This window comes from Nicotiana tabacum, chromosome 6 (assembly GCF_000715075.1).
Source record: "Nicotiana tabacum cultivar K326 chromosome 6, ASM71507v2, whole genome shotgun sequence".
Classification (NCBI taxonomy): Eukaryota; Viridiplantae; Streptophyta; class Magnoliopsida; order Solanales; family Solanaceae; genus Nicotiana; species Nicotiana tabacum.
In genome coordinates, this window is record NC_134085.1 from 136,184,903 (window position 1) to 136,207,340 (window position 22,438).

Below are 22,438 nucleotides of genomic sequence, written 5' to 3' on the forward strand. Positions count from 1 at the left end.
AAACCTTTGTATTTCACAAGTATCCCAAAGCATGTTGATTATTACTAGCTCAATGCGCTTGTTGTTCTTTCCTAACTTATGCCACTTTGATGTGCTGGCCAGATCCCGTTTTGTGAAATTGGAAAGCCGGTGGCAAATTTTGAAGTCATTTCTCATTTGTTCTGACCAACAGACTCAGGAAGAGAAAGTAAACAAGACAAAAGGAACAGAGTAAAGGACAAAGGAAAGAGGTGATTCCTAAGAAGAAAACTACAAAGTAGAAACCTATCAGATGTGGATACCAACTCTAATGACCATGACATGCACCTGTGGCCTATTCTATCAAGTAAGCATGATGTTCAACTCTTGTTGTACCCTTAAACCGTGAAACTGGGCTACAACGCTTCTATTATCCAATCTGACTCACAATCCTTATTCGACTTGCAGTACCCGAAGGGTTTTCACCATCAAGCCTCTCTCATTTTGTTCTTTCTCTCAACTTACAGTCGCCTCAAGGTGCCCGTGAAGGTTTTCACCCATAAGACTCTCTCATTTTGATTTTCTCAGCTTCCAACACCTTGCGGTACCCGTGAGGGTTTTCATCAATAAGATTCTCTCGTTTTTCATTTCCCTTGTTTGGATCGGAGTGTTTCCCCTGATATGATTCACCTCTATTTGCTCGTCTTGGCATCTCTCGAAGACTAATCGGAAGGTCTTTCTTTGGACTGTAATGTGGGCTTTTGGATGGGGTTAGAAAGAAAGGGTATCAAAAGGCTCAAAACAACTCATTTAGGTTCAAGATTACAACTTTCGGAATCAGATTTCTTACAAGAACTACAACTTCTGCCCCAGTTTCTTTGCTTGGGGACTTTTGGATTTTATTTTGATGGGACCGAACCGTGAGGCTGCCTACGTATCCTTAAAAGGAATCAGGTCAAACATAGTTCATAATATAGAAATTGCTTCGTTTTTGTATTTTTCTCTCTCTTCTTTTCTTCTTCTATTTCTCTTTCTTTTCTCTTTTTTTTTCTTTTCTTTTCTTTACTCTTTTTCTCTTTTTGTTGTTTTGTTTTTTTTTTCTTTTTCCCTTTTTTTTTCAATTTTCATCTTTTCTTTTCTCTCTTTTTCTTTACTTATCTTTCGCGCTTGCGTTTATGATCTTTGCTACTGATTCCAAAAGAGGGGTACGAAAGGAAGTAAGTAAGGCTCAAAGGGGGTAACAAAGGATAAAGTGTTTAGATAGCAAAACAAAACGCCTTCGTCATTCCAATCTTCAAAGCATGCCAGATGCAAACGGCACAATTAAACAAACCAAGGAAAACATTCGTAACATCTTTTGATTGCGCCAAACTTGATGACCATATCCACACATTCGCCTTCTACATCTGTTACATACAAAGCACCATTGGACAACACTCTCACTCTCATTACCACGAACGGACCCCTATAAATTTGGGGAAAACTTGCCATTATCTTCACCCGATGCAGCATGATGCACTTCAGTAGTGTATTTTTATGTTCTATCTGCCCCAGTTTCACACAATTCAGGCTTGAAGTGATCTCAAAATGCCTTCGCTTATCTCCCTCAAATGTCCCTACATCTTCAACAATGTTTCGTTGCTTCGTGACTTAACTGATTTTTAAAACTAGGTTGAGAATTACACGTGCATGTCATGTCACTAGAGTCAATCAGGAAAAGAACTATAAAAAGAAAAGAGAACTAAATGAAAATGACTAGAAATTACAGAAAACAGAAAATTGCATTAGACAGATGGTGAAAGGGTTTGAACAACAAAGAAAACAAACTAAACTGGGGACACAAACCTAGAATAACACTAGACGGGCTACTATGACTAAACAAACTAGGCAAAATAAAAGGATAGAAGGGTTTGAGCCACAAGACAATGTCTGGATTACAACCCTGAAATAACCTGGACAACAGAAATGACAACAAAATAAACCACCAAAACTCCTCCCTGGCTAACCAAGAAAGGAGCGTCTTTCCAATTGCCAAGCTCGACATCTTAGCCACTGAATTCCGCATCAATATTACTAGGACCTTCACAAACTTCCATTACATTGTTCTTAACAAATTGCTTTTGGGTTCCCTTTGCTGGCTCTTTCTTAAGATCAACCTCTGATAGCACTAAAAACTTTGCAGTGCGTGGACCTTCGAGGATCTCAGAAGAATTCTCATATTCCTTTTCAAAACAAATCATACTCACCATATGCATCTCATTACAAACAAGCGATGGACTTTGGCTAGTGTCTGCTGCATCTGGATTTTGCACGACAATGTCACATGCATCAATAAGCTTTTGAATTGCTTTCTTCAGATTCCAACACTTCTCTATGTTATGCCCCGGGGTATATGAGCAATATGCGCACCTTTGAGAAAAATCAAATTTCTTTGGAAGAGGGTTTGACATTTTTATATGAATTGGCTTCAACATGTCCAATTGCTTCAACTTTTGGAACAAACTGGAATATGATTCTCCAATAGGTGTGAAAGCCTTTTTTTTTCAGCAACCTCTCATTCTTAAATGCTTGATTGGGCTGGAAACCTGATCCAATGGGTTTTCGGTAGGCTCGTGGGGGTGGATAGACATTTTGTGGAGCTGGGTACTGGGAAAGTGATGTACGATTTTGGGAGTTCTGTGGAGAGTAGTGGCATTGGGGAGGATCATCTGGTGCACAAGGATATCCACGGGGACGATGTCGATGCTGGAAGTGTTGATCGGGAAAGCCCATCGGATCATCTTTTCTATTTCTCTTTCTTCCACCCAAGCTTACTGGGGTGTTCTGAATGTCTTTCGAACAACTCATGATTTTGCCTGACTTAATTCCCTCTTCTACTAGCTCCCCCATTTTAACACATCTTTGAAAGGCTTTCCTAAGGCTGGGATCAAATGACTGAAGTAGGTGGGCCCCTGGGCTTGTAGGAAAAGCTCAACCATTTCTTCTTCACCAATCAGGGTATTGACTCGAGCAGCTTGCTCCCTCCACCCGAGCCCAAACTCCCTAAAGCTTTCCTCTGGCTTCTTTTCCATTCTATATAGGGAAGAGCGGTCTGGGGTAACGCCTGATTTGTATTGAAAGTATCGAACAAAATCTTGAGCCATGTCACCCAATGTAGGCCACTTACCAACATCTTGACGATTATGCCATTCCAAAGCTGCCCTAGTCAAGCTCTCACCAAAATACGCCATCAACAAATCATCTTTCTCGCCAACACTTCTCATTTCATTGCAATAATCCCTCAAATGGGCTATCGGATCTCCACACCCATCATACAAGTTAAATCTTGTCACTTTGAACCTCGCGGGCAGGCGAACATCAGGGGACACAGATTGTTCTTTGTAAGCCATGCTACCCTGGTTTCCCCTTCCTTGTTTGTTCTTTAAGGGTTGTTCTATGCCTTTCAACCTCCTGGGTATCCCATCTCGCCCTTTTATTCCTGTGAACTCTTCATTTACAACATGAGGCCCATCCCGCGAACCCTGCTTGTATGAGTTGGGAACCTTGTGGGCAACCTCTGAGGGGTAATATTAGGCATCATGAGCTTTGAGTGAGTGTTTATTGCTGGGGATGGTGGATAAGACCGGAGGGCAATTTTTGGGAATGGTAATTGGAAGATGAGTGATGGAGCTACTAGGGTGGTTGGGAAAGCCATGATAAGCGGGTGGATCTGGAGAGTATGGGGGATCATCTGGCACTGTGACCGGTGTTTGGGTAAGGGTAGCATTTAGGAAGCTAGGTGGTGGCGGGGTGGTGCCTTCCCAGTCATCGAAGCCTGATACATGTCAGCCATATGTTGTTTTAACATCTTTACCTCTTCAACCAACCCATTGTCCTATTCAACCAACTGCTTTCGAGCACCGGTATCAACCAACTCAGTTCTGTTGTTGTCTGCCATTGCCTTTTGACTTTATGTTGCATAGAAGAGTTACCACTTTAAAACCACAAACCAACTACCCTTCTGCTATGAATATAACAAAATGAAGTCATTCACGTTAGCGTTAGGGCATTTAACACAAGATAATCTCACTTTATGTGCAATGCACCTAGCCACAGTTATCGGTTCTAAAATGACTTCGAGGGTACAAAGGTCAGTTGGCATCATCCCAAATTGTTCATTTCAACCTCTCTTTTCTTTGCTTTTCTAGCACTTGCTAGCTTGCCCATTTTCCTTCATTTCTTTTTTTTTCATCACCCTTTCTTCTCTCATATCTCACATCCCACAATTCCACCTATTTTTTTTCTTTTCTTTTTTCCTTTTTTTCTTTAAGTAAAAAAAATGATTTGATCGAACCCAATGTAGGTTGCCTACGTATCATGACCCCGCATGAATCAGATTTTTGCGTAGCTCTGGAATATCGAGAATAAAGGAAACAAACTAATATTTTTTTTACCTTAATGACTACTCTGACGAGAAAAGGGAAATAAAAGAAACAAATCTCTTTTTTTTTAATTTTCTAGACTGAATGCTCTATAACCTATTTTAAACTCAAGCTTAATGAGCATGTTTTTTTTAAACAAATACTCTATTAAGGAAAATCCTAGAAGAGAAAACCCTCCTTTTTTATTCATTTTTTTATGAAGAAAATCTAAAGAACAAACCACAGAAAAGTATTTGAATTTTCATTTGATATCCTGACGCAAGATTTCGAAACAAGCAATAAACAAAATAAAATAAAATATTTTTAGATTTCAATTTTGATTGCCTAAAGGAAAAATTCTAATGATAGACAAAAGACAAAGTATGTTTTTTTATGTACAATATTCTAAAGTTCTAATGAAAATAAAAAGAATTTTTTTTCCATTTTTCACTAATTTCCCAAAGAAACGCCTCAAAGAAAATCTTTTTGGATTTTAGAATTAATACCTTAAAGAAAACTTTTAAAGAGGTACTAAAAGAAAATTCTCTTTTTCTTTTTTGAATTTTGGTCCCAATATAGTAAAGGAAATATAAAAATAATTTTTATTTTGATATTAATTGCCTAAAGGAAAAACAATCTCAAAGGAATCTTTTTTTTATTTCTAGAATTAGTATTCTAAAAAAAACTTATAACGAAAATATAAAAACGCAGAATTCCTTTTTTTTTTTTGGATTTTTGACTTGTAACACATTCCAGATGCAAAATAAGAAATGCAATAACAAAAGACTATGCAAACTTAACTAGACAATATAAACTCTAACATCACCTAAAAGACTAAATACTACTATACAGGACTAGAAAATAAAACAAAAACAATTGACTCAAAAACATAAAATGGCTCCTCGAGCAGCTGCTGAATGCAGTGATCCTGACTGAATGGTCCCGGGGTGTATGTCATGCTTAGACTCCAGTAAGTAGACCCACACCTGTATGAGAAAACTTTAACCAACACTTTGTGAGATAATAACACTCCCTATTAGACACATGCAAGACATAATTGAGGCTATTTTTGCAAAATGACTTATTTGGCTAAAAGGTGGCTAGAAGTGCAAAATTTGGCTAAGACCCCGCAAAGCCAAGAACTTAAGATTTACTAGGAAGATCGGACCCTATGTGGGTTGCCTACGTATCCCGCCCCGAGAGACGAGAATCAGATTCGCGTAGTTCGGGCAGATTGGATACGGGCGAAAAATAAAAATAACAACTAATTTAGAGAAAATATGTTTTTTTTGTCTTTTCTTTCTCTTTTTTTTTGAAAAATGATGAAACATGTAAACTCTTCTTTTTATTTTATTTTTCCCCTTTTTTTTATTTTTGATTTTTGAAAAATGATGAAAATGTACAAAAACTTTTGAATTTTTCAAGCTTTTTTTTTCTTAACAAAATGTAACAGAAAACATAATTAGGCCCCACTCGCTTTATCTTCACACTTCACCCTCTCTTTTTCTTTTTTTTCATTCTTTTCATTATTTTTTTTTTCATTTTTTCATTTACCCTCAGCTATCATTGGTCCGCCAAATGACCCTTTTACCCTTGAATAAATGCAACATGCAGCACATAAGATGCATCAGGATGGTCTTTTATTTTTTGAGGTATACCTGTCCTAGACGGACCCAACCCCTGTGTTGAGTCCCCTAAGTCAAGTGCACATGACGCAAACAAGCGTTCCTACTAGGGATCCGTCATGAAGCTGAGTTATTCTAGGTTCAAAACCTGGGTTTATTGTTCTGGACTTGGCTTACCCCAGCAGACAGCTCGAGCTGAGGGGGGCAGCGTACCGGGAATACAGAAGCTTCACCGGCTTTGCACCTTGTCCGAACCTCGATCTAAATTTAGAATATGAGTCTAACAAAAAAGAAGTCACACGAAGTGCACACTTCTTAACGATTTAGAAGACTCAGAGAGAAGAGGGATTTCGCAAAAATTTATATACGGTTCACGGAATATCAAAGCGCTAAAAACAATCAATTAGCACATTAGGCCCAAATCATGTAACAAAATCAGATAATGGATAAAGCCAACTATAACAATTATTCTAAGCTCGAATTCTTGAACCCTGAACTAGAGATTCTAGGTTTTATCCCCAGCAGAGTCGCCAGAGCTGTCACACCTTCCTTTTTACCTAAACCCCCGTAAAGGGATGTATATATAGGGAGTTTTTCCAATTAAAGGACAATCGAAATGAGATTTATTTATTAAAAATTCAGAGTCGTCACTTGGGATAATTTATGGTGTCCCAAGTCACCAGTTTAGAATCCCGAATCGAGAAAAAGCTTGACTCTGTATTACAGTCCGCGTACACAAAAATTCGGGTAAGGAATTATGTTAACCCGGGAGAAGGTGTTAGGCATTCCCGAATTCCGTGGTTCTAGAACGGTCGCTCAAATGTTATTTTTGGCTCAATTATTTGATTTTAAAAACACTTTTAGACCTATATGCATTTTAGCTTTAAACCGCTTTTAATTGTTTTAAGGAAGATTTCAACGTCATCTAAAACACGTCCTTGGACCACGCCAAATGAAATGCACCCGCAGTCCGAGACACATTTTATTTAACGCTGTTAAGAATTAAAATTGGATCACACGAAATGCACACCCGAATTTTGGAAATTAGGCATCGTAACTATGTTACGGGAATCGTACCCATAATCACGATGGTTCATTAATCGCGCCTAAAACAAAGCTACAAAAGTTCAACAATTATTTTTCCTAAGTTTAAGATTATTGTAAGGCCTTGAGCTATGGAAAGTATGGAAGAAATAAAGTAAATTAATTGTGGAAAGGTGGTATAGCTTATTGAAGTATATACTAAAGTTATGGAGCTTCGCAAATGGAACTCTTAGTTTAATGTCAAATACAATTCTCCTCTTGAGATCGTAACCCATGACCTATTTACGAACAACAGTTCATAAGAAATCTAAGTAATATTCTAAAGATAATAAAGTAATCAAATCAATCAAGAATCAGAAGCAAAGAATCAATTTCTTCAAATATATCCCAAAACAAAGCAGGAAGCATCATGTATCAAATAGAGCTCATATTGCATTTAACAAACTTATTCACTCTAAACCAATTACTTTAACATAATTAATACCTTGTCCCTCTTCTTTGTGAAGTTATCTAGATTTCAAGGAAAGCTCCAGCAAGAGCCCAAAAGCAACAAGGGACTTGGCTATTAGTAATTCCAAACTTAAATTTTAGATGCATACATGAGGTGATCATGGGTATATAAGTAGAACCAATTTCTAAACAAGTAATAGAAATGTCTGTGCACTTTTGTATATAACATAATTTATGTGTCATTGGAAAGAGAAAAATGTCGTAAACTCAAATCCTTCAGAATAATGCACGAGAAATTACCTTCCACTCTACTGATACCTTTAATAACTTTTTATAGTTAATTAAATAACACTCAATCTCTTTACACTATCATTATTTAGTCCTGTGGTTCTTTTGAAATTGACCATGACTCCATTTTCTTTCATGCTCCAACCCACAGTGTCAATGCGACGAGTAGCGCCGGCCTCATTAAACTCAAACATCAAACATAAAGTCAATACAACTCCAATCATTAACCATAAAACCAGACAGATCCAAGCTAGAATTCAAACTCAAATATTCAGATTTAAACACTTAGCAAAGCAATTAAATGAAGAAGATCTAGTAGTCAATCCCAATAATTCCAAAAATTCGCCTATTAGGCTAAAATACAGGTTCGAAAGTAACAATACCTGGACAGTAGCGAAACAGGCAAAATAGAATCAAACAAAGGTGAAGAAGAAACTAGAAAGTTCAGCTACGCGGACTCAGCAGAACATCAACGACAGTTCCAGCGACCAAACAAAACTTCTTCAACCCAAATGTCACTCGAAATTCCAAAAAAAAAAAAAAAAAAACTGAAGCAAAAGAGCAGAAATTCGAATAGCCTTCAAACCCTTTATTTTCTGCTTTTTCATTCATTTTTCTTTTGAATCTGTCCATTTCTCTTGTATGTGTTTTTTTTTAATTTGATGGAAAGAAGATGATGAAGGTGAGGGAGAGGAGTAACGGCGCTGATTAATTTTTGGAGGGACTCTCTTTCGCCATTTGTTCGCTCCTGGAAAAGGAAAGAATTAAGGTGCTCTAGGTTGGGCAAAATGGGGGTTCTGTTATCTGGGGTTGATGGTGAGATCAAGAACCAGATCGAGGGGGGAGTCTCCTTAGTCTCTGCGGCTATCAGTTGATTCTTAGGCGCCCTCCTTATTAGATTTTTTTTGAGGTATCTTCTTTATATAGAGTCTAGGTTTTGGTAGGGTTTTTAGGTTAAGGGGTATGAGTCTAGGAATTATGGGCTAAGTTCAAAATTAGGCCTAAAAATGGATTGCTCGAACCCAAGTTCTATCCTTTCCCCGCGAACAAGACTAAAAATACGATCTCAATTATTAATTAGTCCTACTTAAGTAAAATAGCTGTTAAAATAAGACTGGCCTTTAAAATAAATTATTTTTTTTTTTGGTATTTTTCAATATTAAAAATGACTACAAAACATTAATGGAATAATTTTTGTAATTTTCATTTTTCTTGTAATAAAATAAAGTAAAAGAGTAAAATTAATCAAAATAGTTGTATTATGCCTAAATTAAATATTTTACGCTAAAATATAAAAAATCTTGGGAGGGTCAAAAAATCACATGTCTACAGTCACAGAGTGAGAAACCACATTGTTGCCGACATACATACTCAACAATCAATTACCGGGACGTAACAGCCGAGAAGATTCATTGCTACTGGGGGTGCAGTGCGGTACTTTCTTACTCCATCCCTTCTATACCATTGCCTAGGTCTTTTCCTTTTGATTGGTGTGTTTGCTGCAGCAGAGAAAGCAATCATTGGATGCATATGATCTCAAGCAGTTAAACATTATCGTCATATCTGCATGACGACATCTTCCATCACCGAGGTCACGCTTGGCACCATCTATTTAGTGCAGATGAATGTGCACGGTGCTAGGACACTCTGCTTCTTTAGCTGTTTTAATTTGAGGCTGTGAAAAGCGTTGTCATGTCCCAAAAACGGAAATATTTGCTGTCGTCTTGCAAAGCAGCATATTATAGCAATCTCTGCTGCAATTCAGGTAGTAGTTTATGACCCACCGAAGTTATGTCTCCTGAAAGAAGATATCAAAATCAGTCTCATAATAAGAAGCCAAAGATTCTTGTGCCTTTTTCTATTGCTTATTTCTTTTCTTTTCCTTTTCCATCTCGGCTAAGAATGGCCTCCCTAGACAACGGACTACTGTTATACAAGGGCTTTCAGAGTCGTATAAAACAGAATGTTCACCTGCTCCTAAAGTCAAGATAACAGTTTCATGATCGGGATCCTTGGATATCTGATCAACCAGCTTTTCCAGCACTTGTATCTGGTATGTTCACAGCATAAAAAAGGGGAAATTAGAAGAAAGGTTAACTTAACCAAGATGAACCATAAGCTGCCACTGACAATTCAAGCTGACTAGTCCAGAAAACATTGTAAATATTGGTTATCATGAAAAGAATTTTCCATTTATTAATTAGACCAAAGAGAATTTTGAAGGGGAGCCTTGGAGCAATGGTAAAATTGTCGGTCACGGGTTCGAGCTGTAGAAGCAGCCAGTAATGCATGCATTAGAGTAGGCAGTCTACATCACACCCCTTGGGTGTGGCCCTTCCCAGACCCCGCGTGAATGCGGGATATTTTGTTCATCAGGCTGTCCTTTTTTAAAGTAGGAACTCAAGTACTTACTGGAAGACTGACTTGTTCTCATATCCAAATAATTAGTGACTACAAGGAGAGGACAACAAATTTTTTGAGGTAACTACAACATTTACAACCGTGAGGAAGTTTTCTTAGTTGCAGAGAGTTCCGTACCAGGGTAGGGATAAACTCAGATGGTGGGCCAACTATAGACATTGCAAGATCCCTTCCACTGATCTTCCAAAGATTTCTTTCTCTAGCTGCATAAATCTAGCAGCAGAAACAAAAATTATATCTCCTTTGCCAAGAGAAAAGGAAAGGGGAATATAGAAACATTATCACTTAAGTAGCTTTACAACTCAAAGTGGGATTATACCTCTGTAATCACAACCCTATTCGCATTAGTGAATGCAGTAGCAAAGTCATCTTTCAATGCTGCTAGGCGACTGCAAATTATGAAAATTTCAAGCATTGTGCAATCAATGTAATTGTAATTTGGAAGGAGAATACTTTCAGGTACATACCTGTAAGTATGAGGCTGAAATATTACTATAAGTTCTTGAAATGGAAATATCTGGCGTGCTGCCTGAAGAACAGCTTGAATCTCGGTGGGATGGTGAGCGTAGTCATCATAAATATGGCACCCGCGTACAGTACCTATCTTCTCAAAACGTCTGGAAACACCTCTAAATATTTGCATGTGAAGCTTCAAATAAGCCATGGAACTAAGAAATTTTTTCTGATCCGCAAAAAGAGCATGGATAGTTGCAATGACCTGCAGGTTGGAATGTCCACAGCAGCAACAGAACAAATCAAACATTAACTTCACTTGGAGTGGACGAACGAATGAATTTGCATGCTACAACATGTTTTCTTCTAATACAGATGCCTAAACTATAAGATAATCTTGAGCAGCCAACAAATTATTCTCCATTTTGGGGACCATCAAGTTCGAATTAAATCAAAATTGATTAGCTGTACTGGCATTGTTTATAGCCAAAAATATTTGAGTAAAGGTCATAAAGTAAAATAAAAAGAAAAGAAGGAAAAGAGTTCTGCAACTTTTAAATGTCGACTTACACTAAAAAAATAAAAAGATAAAAATGTTTGCTTACTGCTAATGAATTAAGAACATTGTGGACTCCAGGAATCTGTAGGCTGATGTCCGCAATATGATGTCGCTTGTGAAACTGAATAATGAAATAAGATCTTTAAGCAACCATCCATGCACAAATATAAGAGGTATTCCATATGCCAGTAACTTCAAATAACTACAGGGGGTAGGTATAAATAGAAGACAGCAAAAACTTTATTCTCCATACCGTTATATTTTGGTATTTATCTGCAATAATATTGTGCAACATACAGAAGTTGCAAGACTTCAACTTCGTCAACAGAAATAAAGTTAAATTGAAAATTACCCCATAAAACAAAATTTATGCACAAGACCAAGAATCTATTTGTTTGGTAATATTCATGTTAATATATAGACTTTTAAATTAACCTACATGCAAATCTGAATTGCCCAAAATCAAATCGAGAAAGTATAATTGCTCTTTCAGTTGATGTGACAGTGCTGCAAAATTCAGGACACAGTCTAATTTTCTATGACTGAGATTCTTTAATATATTTGATCTAAAAAGTTCCAGTTCACAACTGACAATATTTCCCATATAGTTTCTAAATATACAATATCTTTTCAAAATTTAAGGGAGCATTTGGTATGACAGAAAACATTTCTTTCCCCTTCCAGGAAATGACTTATTTTCTGTTTTTTCTGGAAAATGTTTTCTGGTGTTCGGTGTTTGGTCGGACAGTAGAAAATTTAACTCTTCAATCCTACTTTACTGTATTCCAAATTGCATAGGTTTTTCGGTATGGAAGGAGCAAGAAAGGAGCTTATTTCCCAAATGTTCACTTTATTTTGTGAGGTGATGCATTCTCTCATAATCTTTTGAAGAAACAGAAACAGAAACAGAAATCAGGAATTGTTTTGAATTGGACTCTCCAGTTAGTTTCAGAGAGGAAGACAGAAGTTATGATATGCACTTTATGTTAAGCTTCTGTAAATTGTTCTTTCACTTTCTTGAAAAGTGAATTTATGGATCATGCAGCAAGAGTTGCCAACTCAAGTACAAAGCAGGAGTAGAATATGTGAAGCATTTTCACCTCCTTAGTCATAAGCTATCCACAAGTTCCCTGTATGTTATTGTCAAATGATACATCGAAAACTTATGAATGTATTTCAGTTTTACATGAAACTAGTATGTTTCATCTCTGGACGTGATAAAGGAATCAACTCTAGAATCTGACAACAAAATTAGAGATAGAGCGAAAATGGCCTAAAACGAGTGCTTCTGGAAGGGCAGAGCTAAGAACAAATGTACTCACCAGCTTATAGTCACTACCTCCACAACAGTTTGGGGATATTGATAAGGGATGCCAATCGTTACAACTAGAAATTCCATAAGTTGAAATCTGGAATGCATCATTCCGAAGAATTGAACTAGGATCAGAGTCTGAGTCCATTTTGTTGACCAAAGAGCATGCACCTAGACTGTAATCACTCAATCAGAAAAGTATTATTGGCAACTACATTGGACAGGGAAATTCAATATTTCCTTCTTTAGCCTCAGAATTAGATCTATTTGCACATTCTATAACTAAAGATAATAGAAGCCACCAAATAATAGTTCATAAAAAATATATGGTCGTGGGTTAATGTTCCACAACCATATATCAGTAATAGAACGATCAATGTATCAGAGGAAAAACATAATGAGTTCACTTTTCTGGTCGTGGGTTAATGTTCCATATCCTCATGATGCAGCAACCACAAGTTGGTTGGGACATATGATTCTATAAGAACCATAGTCAGCGAACACTGCTTAGAACATGAGGACCCTTAATATCTTCATAATAGTGATTTTACAGGCCAATGACCAACGAAGTAGTAGCAGGTGCTTAAAAAGAAATATGGCATAGTGATTGTCCTCCTTCAGGATATGTTTCCTATGAAGAGTGAGTAAAACATTTGTGGAAAAATCTTCAACAAATTTCTGTTTAAGCAAGAAAACTTTGTTGCTAAATCCATTCAATCCATGAAATATATCAACTGTGGGACAAAGTTAGCACTACATACCTATCACCGCATAAAATTAAATGTCCTCCGACCTTTATCTGCCCTATGAACTTCCGGAAAATAGTTTTAACTGCTTCCTGATATAGAAAAAATCAGGTGATTTTCCGGAGACAATAATTTAAATTTAAAATACTTGGTTAATACTATAACAAGTGAATCACCGACCTCATCTTGGAAAATGTCTACATGCTCCCAATCTATATTTGTTACCACAGCTATCCGAGGTGTTACTCCAAGGAAGCAACAGTCATACTCATCAGCCTACATAAAAAAGCACAAAAATCAGAGTTCCAGGAATAACAAACTATGATAATCTTGAGTGACTCCTATAATTTTACAAACTAAAACCAACTCATGCAGATTAAAAGACACAAGAATAGAGGAGTAACAGTATTGGATACCTCCAATACAAAGTTGCCACCAGTTCCACAGATGATGTTTCTTTCAGCAAGCTGCAGAAGACAGTTATGTCAAAAGTAAGTTTTGCATGTAAATGAAAAATATCAGAGTGGGATACATATGCTCTAATGTGAACAAAAAACAGTTTTGCAAACACCATTGACAAACTCCCAACGAGCATAAAAAAAAAAAAGGCAGCCCGCTGCACAAAGCTTCCCGCGTTCATATGCGGGGTAGGGCCGCACCAAAAGGGGTGTGATGTAGACAGCTTATCCTAAAGCAAACATTAGTGGCTGCTTCCACAGCTCGAACCCGTGACTCTATCGGTCACACGGAGACAACTTTATTGTTGCTTCTAATGGGCATATCTGGAGAAACTTTGCACAGAAAGCATAGTAGTACAAATTCACTTCTAAGAGGAAGAGACAGAGTAAACCTACCTGTGGCACCCAAGCCCCAATTACAGCTGTAAGATCATTGCCCATTGCATTTAAGACATAAGCAAGCATACTAGCTGTGGTACTCTTCCCTGCATTGGTCAACATATTAGCAGAAAGCAGGAGAAGTAAATATTGGTGGTAAATATCACATGATCAGAGTAGGTCAAAGTCATTCTGACCAGACTAAATAACAGAAAATATTAATGGTCCAAAGGCCTTGAACAATCGGTCTCAGCTGATAAATATCATATATTCAGAGCCAAACATTGATCTGGCATTACAAGTCCTATCCATGCACTCACAACATGAATGTTTACCTATTATTTGAATATGTTTTTGCTAATAACATATTTTTCGTTAGTAACAAATGTTTTTGCTAATTACATAATATAGAGAGCAGGCATGACCTCCAGATATTAGCAACCTACAGTATAGGTGCCTAGAACTCTCCTCTTCCAAATGTTGCCTAATCCTTGTCGTCTTCTCCTTTCTTTCTCAGAAAAACCCCCAATCGGTGGTGTTGCTGTTCCCCCCTTCCGGATACTCTCTGCCTTGAATCCTTCTTCACACCTAATGCTTGTGCAAGACACTTGTGTATGCAGTTTCCACAGATCATATCGCTAAGCCAATAAAGCAGAAAAGTTTCAAGGTTTGGCAGAGCTGATTAACACAAGCAAAATGGTTTGTGCTACAAGCGAACTAGTGAAGTTCGTCATATTTCAGGCTTCTTCAGAAATACAAGATTACATCGCGATTATAGTCAACATCTCATAAAAGGATCAGTTTGGTAAATAAGGACGTTCACATTGTACATAATTACAAAATCCTCATGCTTTTAGAGCAACTGATTCACCCAAGAGAAATGGCTAGTACAGTGTATATCAAACCTCAGCAAACTTTCCACATTTTTTTAGGCTTCCGTGTAATGCAAGCAAATATTGAGAATATTTTCACGATCTCAGAACTTGGCCACGTTTAACAAAGCTCAGACATAGAAAAGACTTTGTCACGTATTAATATCTCAGCAAACACCAAAGAAATACGATTACCATGGCTCCCACTGACAGCAATGAGGTTGTAGCTTTCAGTGATCCTGCCCAACCAAGCTCCTCGCTCGTACCTACAAGAACAGAGCACCATGTCTACTATCTGAATTTATGTGTAACTTGGATAATGGAAGTACAATCAAATAATTAAGATCACTGTACTCACACAGGTACTCCAACAGACTCGGCATATAAAATCTCGACATTGTCTTCACAAATCGCGCTCGACACAACAAGGGCATCAGGCATCGAACCGTTATGCTTTCTCAAACTAAGCTCAGAATGGCCTGTATACACTCGGGCACCGGCTTCTCGCAATGCGTCCATGGCTTTATTCCACATTATATCAGAACCGCTGACCTCGTAACCCTAATGCATTTCAAATTTAGCTTAGTTTTATTATACCTACCAGAACATTAGGTGAAAATGGAAGAAACAAAGAAAAGTAATTGTATTATACTAACACCCAGCTCACTAATTCAGCCGTCTAAATAACAAAGGATAGTTTGATTCACATAGTAGCTACGCTGGAACTCTACTAGTACATATATTGTCATGCGGTGAATAGTAATGTAAGGATTGTTATTTGTTGAAGAATAATGTATGTCGTAAATCAAATGTTGTATTAGACTATTAGTTATGAATCATGAGCAATTTTACGCCGAGATTATTTCTATTCCTGCAGCCAACGAAGTGATCCCTAAGAATTTAGGGAGGTGTGACCAGCTATTTGTGCAAATGAAAATGTTACTTCATCCGACCAAAAATAAGACAGGGTTTTGTAGTACCATAGTTAAATTATCCAATTCAAACATGATTTCACAATTAACACTTCCGAAACTCCATAGCAGGTAACATTTCAACTTTTTTCTACTTACAAACATTTAAAAAGTGCTCTATAAAATTTTCGTAAAAGCAGCTTGTCACCAAATATATAAATAGTGAGAGAGAGAGAGAGAGAGAGAGTACTTGTTTTAGAGCAAGCATGGCGAGAGCGGACAAACCACAACCTCCGACTCCGACAAAGTGTATCCACTCCTTCTTTTTCCGCTCGCTTGCATCAATCGCTTCACAATTTTCGCATTCCTTGATCACTGCAGGGAATTTCAAAGCAAGGGAAGCTGTTCGAACATAATTTAATTTGCGACGCCGAAGAAGCATTTGGCCGCGATTTGTGAGCATAATAGCTGGAGAATAACTGAAACATTTTGCCGGGTAATTCAACGGTGATTTTACCGCCGGCGGTTCCATTTTTTCATGGTTTAGGAGACGTGGCGATACTTCGCGGCTCAAAGCAAAGTCGTCACCCCATGTTTAGTAATTCAAATTTTGAACTCCCAAGACAGCCTGTGGGCCGGGCTCATTACTCCTTTGTCATCAAGTCCAAAATAGTAAACTCCGTGCGTGTATGATTGAGTTTGGGGGGGGGGGGGGGTTCCATCGATCTTTACCGTATCAATTATTAGGAGTAGATTTTTTAAATAAAATCTTAAGTTTTCAATAAAAAATTATAATTGTAAGTTTTAAATTTTATACAAGAAATCAGGCATCCAACGAAAATGAATAAATTTATAGATATAAAATATATTTATATTTTAAGTTTAACAATAATGAACATTAAAAATTTTAAGATTGGGCCTTGGAATAGCTACAAGTAGCACCCAGTCTTACTCTACTACAATTAAAACTATACATGTTTAGCGGGCCGGGTTAACCCGGCTCCGGACTGGCCCAGACCAATATTAAACCAGACTGGCCCGAATCGGTGGTAGGGGTCGGGTAAGGCTTGGTTTTGGGGGGGGGGGGGGGCGAGGGTAAGGGTGTTGGGACATTTACATTTTTCTTACCGGTTAACCGGACCGGTCAAATCCGGTCAAGAAAAATTAGGGATGGTAAGCGGTGCGGGGCGGTGGGGGTGCGAGGCGGGTTTTCTCTTAACAAATTCCAACCCGTCCCGCCCCGTCCCGCCCCGCATAAGAGTTGCACCCGCGTTCACCTGCCCTGCATTCACACCAGCGCCTACCCCCTCCCCCCGCCCTGCGTAGCTATTTTTTTCTTCATTTTTTTTTAGTTTTATATGTTCTCTTTTTATTTTTGCTTTTTAAATACTTTATATTATATTTTCTTTGAGGCCAAAATGCAAAAATTAAGATCTGCCATCTATGGGGTCATATGAAATAATTGACCAATTAAACATATTGTATAGTTATAGGCTATATGATATAACTATTTAAAACAGAATTATTTACTTAATTAGTAGTAAATAATTTTTGGTCAATAATATCCCTCTACACAATAACATTGTTGTTGCTTCTTGAACAATAGAAGAACATCGTAGAGGCGATTTGGGAGAGTTGAGCCCACAATCTTATTTTAATCTTTTGGTCCTTCTTTTATAATTTTCCCTCAATAATAATAGTAATAACAATGACAACATATATGATAACCTATATTGTGATAACCCAATCTGCCTGTAATGTGTTTGCTTTAGGCATAGGACCACACAATTTTAAAATTGTCACTAGAAGTCTAATTATATTTATTATACAACAAAGATGTTCATTATGATGACCCGGCTGGTCGTTTTAAGAATTTAGGCCCCGATCCTCCATTAACTGCTTTCCCCGAGATTATTTCTGCTATTTTGATTTGCCGGGATGTTCGATTTTGAGTTTCGGAGAGTTTTGGGACACTTAGTCCCTAAATGAGAGCTTAAGTGTTGGAAAATTGACTGTAGTCGGAACAATGTGAAGACGGCCTCGGAATGAAAATCCGATAGTTCCATTAGCTCCATTGGGTGATTTTGGGCTTAGTGCGTGTTCGGATTGTGTCTTGGAGGTCCGTAGCTAATTTAGGCTTGAAATGCCGAAAGTTGAATTTTTGAAGTTTCCCGTTCGATAGTGAGATTTTGATCCGAGGATCGGAATGGAATTACGGAAGTTGAAGTAGCTCCGTAGTGTTTAATGTGACGTGTGTGCAAAATTTTGGGTCATTCGGACGAGGTTTGATAGACTTTTTGATCGGAAGCGTATTTTTTAGAGTTTTTGGAACTCTTAGGCTTGAATCCGATGAAAAATAGGTGTTTTGATGTTGTTTTGGGCGTTCCGAAGGTTGGAACAAGTTTGAATGAAGTTATGGGATATGTTGGTAGGTTTGGTTGAGTCCCGGGGGCCTCGGGATAATTTCGGATGTTTGACGGAAAGATTTTTGGAGTTGGAGTTGCAGCTTCAGCTGTTCTTCTGTCATAACCACACCTGCAAGTGTGAGACCGCAGGTGAGGAGCCGCAGAAGTGGAATTGGGGGAGTTCAGCAGAGACCACAGAAGTGGTAGAGTTTCCGCAGGAGCGGTACCACATCTACGGAAGAGGAGTCGTAGATGCAGAAGATGGGTTTAAGTGAGAAGTCGCAGATGCGACAAGTGTTTTGCAAAAGCGGGACCGTAGATGTGGTCCCTTTATCGCAGATGCGGTAATAGCTGGGCAGAAATATGAAATTTCGAGGGTTTAGTTTTAAAAGTTGGAAATTCAATTTGAAGCTCGGGAGAGGGCGATTTTGAGAGGAGATTGAAGAGGAGATCAGTGGGTAACAATTCTTTAACTCTTTCTAGTTATATTCCATCAATCTATAGTTAGTTTCATCATTTAATTTCGTATTTGAGATGAAAATTGGGGAAAAATTGGAAGAAAGTTCTTAGACCTAAAATTCGACTTTTGATCGGAAATTTGACCTTAGATTTGGATAATTTTGGTATGCATGAACTCGTGAGGGTATGAGAATTCTGAAAATATAAATTTTACCCGATTCTCAGACGTGGGCCCGAGGGGAATTTTGGTCATTTTACCTAATTTCGCGTATTAGCTTAGAATTTCTTTGTAGAATCAGTTACTTAAAGTGTTATTTACATTATGAAATTGAATTGAATAGATTTGGGCCATTTGGAGTCGAGTACTCGTGGCAAGAACATGGTTTCGAGTTGATTTTGAGCCGGTTCGAGGTAAGTGGCTTGCCTAATCTTGTGTGGGGGACCTTTCCCCTTAGGATTTGGTATATTTGGTAATTGAAATGCCTTGTACGTGAAGTGACGAGTGCGTACTTGTGCTAATTGTTGGAAATCCGGTTTTCATTAAGTAATTACTAGTATGTTTCCTTTCCTGTTTTTATTACTCGCACTATTAAGCCTGTTGTAGCTTAGGAAAACATGTCTAAGTGATTTAATTGTTTTATTTGCTCAAACTGCCTTACTTGAATTTTGTGCAGCATGCTAGGCTAGAATTAGTTGTTGCCTTAATATGAAATTTGCCATTTCTGAATATTTTCCTGTTGCTGCTGTGTATTTACATTGGGACTACGGATGTGAGATTTCGGTAGACCCCCCTTGTCTGTTTATTTGGGACTACGGATGTGGGATTCCGGTAGACCCCCCCTTGTCTATTTATTTGGGACTACGGATGTGGGATTCCGGTAGATCCCGCTGCACAGTTATATGAAACTACGGGACTGCACCCGGTAGATTTCCCCAGTACTGGGTATTTATATTTGGGACTACGGATCAGGATTTCGGTAGATCCCCGCGCACTGATAGTTGGACTACGGGACGGGATCACGGGAGATCCACTGGATAGATGTAATTGGGACTACAGGACGGTATCCTGGAAGGTACCCCGATTGTTATCTCTGTGTTGAGTTGTATTACCTTCCGTAATTATTTTGCCTCTGTTCTAGTTGTTGTTGCTCTTTCTATTCGCTGTTATTTCATAGTTGCACCTAATTATATTGTCTTGTTCTACACGGTTATACTTTGTATTTTATTTAACCTCAGTAGGGCCCTGACTGTCACGACCCAAACTGGAGGGCCATGACTAGCACCCGACCACACTTGCCGAGCACCAACGTACATTTCATCTAACCTTCATTATTATCTTTTAGGACTGACGAGATCAATATAAATGGTAGACCTGGATCATGGACAACCAACAATAAAATATGACGGCATGAACATACATAGCAGGGGATGACCAGACAATCAAGAAACTGCATATAAGGTATGAGCTACCACGCTACTATGAAAGACTATACAACAAAAACTAGCCGACAAGGCATACCAAACTATACATGAGTCGACACCTGTCTATGAGCCTCTAAAGGAACATAAGTGCTGCAACATAGCCGGAACAGGGCCCCGACATACCCATAATGTCTATAACAAAAATGCATACCAAGACCAAGGCAAGTCCGGAGAAGGGATCTCGCCAATCACCGCTGAACTGGACAGCCTACTATGGTGGGGGAGCTGCACCTGCCTGTCTATCAGGACCTGCAGCATGACATGCAGCGTCCACAAATAAAAGGACGTCAGTACGAATAAAATACTGAGTATGTAAGGCAGGGAACCATAAATACGATCAGTAATGTAAGCAAGGATAGAGAATATACAACCTGTAACATCTTAGTACCTCTGAGGGCTACTTACATGAAATGCATGATACATATGTATAAATACATAAACCATTAAAGCATTCGCCTCTGTGGGCATCATCATCATCATATCGTACCCGGCCATAATAGGCTCGATAAAAAAACGTACCCGGCCATCATAAGGCTCGGTAGAATCATACCTGGCCACGTGGAGCTCGGTAAAACCCAACTAATCAGTTGTTGCACAATAGGTGCCGTACCCGGTCAACTATAGCGTGGCTTGGTAGAGTAAAATAGATACATATATATAATGCATGCTCGACTCATGGAATCACATTCTAAACCTTTCGGAGTGACGTAAGGTCGGTATCCTCTGTACACGTTATTAGGACTAACTCTTCACTATGAACCTTATAAGAATCAGGAAGTACCAACAACATTGATAACATAAGAATAAAAGAAGCAACATTAACATCAATCGTTCCATAAGAGGGAAAACAATGCAAGTACTGCTAGCTTCTAAGAGTAGAGTATCTTGGAAGCTCGTTCATTACATTATGTACAATCGGGGTCTTGCAAAAGAAGGAAAAGGATAGCCTCACATACCTTGTATATACTGCCCCAATCTCAAGCTATGCAATTGTCAAAACTACTTAGTCTACAATAAGAGAAACGATACTATCGTTATCATTTAAGCGTCATAACTATTATGTATCGACCACAACCTATTTTACGATGAAACGGACAGCACCTCCCCTATATATATGACCTCACACCATTCAAAACAGTCACCAAACAGCCCAACCAACATCAATAATAAACATATTGAGCCTCCCAAAATAGTCCACACACAGCCTAATCACTCCATACATACGACGACCACCGTAGTCGTGTCAAACAACGTGGAAATGTTATGAATAACTATCAGCCCATAACCCTACATATATATGGTGTTTCTCCACACCCTTCCTCCTCCAAAACTCCACAAGATAGTATTAAAATACGCAGCCCAACAACAACGCAAAACAGTCCACAAAATAATAACATTACTACCAAGCCTTTCGATATATATTTCACAAGTTCTAGCTTCAATGTCTTAGCCGCAACTTGGATAATCTTAAATACATATAGAGTAAGAGGTTCCTTACCTTTATAAAGAAAGAATAACTCTAATTTGACCTTATATTTCCATGAAATATCCCTCCAATGCTGCCACAACAACAAAAAAGTGAAACTAGCAATCAATTAGTGTTTTTCGGCACTAGAATCACTTTAGAAGGCTTGAAATCACCTAGGATTGATTTTAAGAACATGAGGGAGTATTTACAGAACATAAACCCTTTAAAACAACCTCTCACACGAGCTGGAACGACACAAAAATGAGCAACAACAAGAAGAACAAGAGACTTACTAGCGCCACGGAATTCCCGACACTTGATTTGTGTTGTTTGCCATTTTTTGGGTCTTGAATCTTGAGAGAACCTTGAGAGGATGTTCCTAGGGTTCTAAGGTCTGAAAATAGTGAGAAGAAATGACTTAAAACGGGTTGGAGGCATCCTATATAGGTCCAAATATCTTAAACCGCCTTAGTGGGCCCCATAGAGAGGTGCTTGGCGCAGTCTCGCGAAAATGCGAATATCTCTCTACTCCGAGATCGTATCGATGAACGGTTTAATGCGTTGGAAACTAGACTCATAGATATTTAATTTGGTTGGTATATCACCCCGTAATTCCTTGTAAATTATGAGAAAAGATTAGAAACATTTGACCTAATGTTTAAGTAAAATTATGAACCTAAGTTGCGACAACTTTTGTCGACTTTTGTTTCATAACTCGTTTGACTTCAAGACTTATGATACGGATATTA

At 38.2% G+C, this 22,438-nt stretch overlaps 1 protein-coding gene across 1 annotated transcript; it reads right to left on the reverse strand.

Moving 5' to 3' along the window:
• Positions 1 to 8,944: 8,944 nt before the first annotated feature.
• Positions 8,945 to 16,490, reverse strand: LOC107825653 (uncharacterized). The gene is made up of 14 exons (XM_016652531.2): positions 16,126 to 16,490; positions 15,323 to 15,525; positions 15,160 to 15,230; positions 14,111 to 14,199; positions 13,673 to 13,723; positions 13,437 to 13,532; positions 13,272 to 13,348; positions 12,521 to 12,686; positions 11,245 to 11,319; positions 10,654 to 10,904; positions 10,506 to 10,575; positions 10,304 to 10,399; positions 9,737 to 9,815; positions 8,945 to 9,563 (listed from the first exon to the last, which is right to left on the reverse strand). Exons 1-14 carry the CDS (start codon positions 16,405 to 16,407, stop codon positions 9,505 to 9,507), a joined length of 1,665 nt encoding a protein of 554 aa, XP_016508017.1. The 5' UTR covers positions 16,408 to 16,490; the 3' UTR covers positions 8,945 to 9,504.
• Positions 16,491 to 22,438: the final 5,948 nt, after the last annotated feature.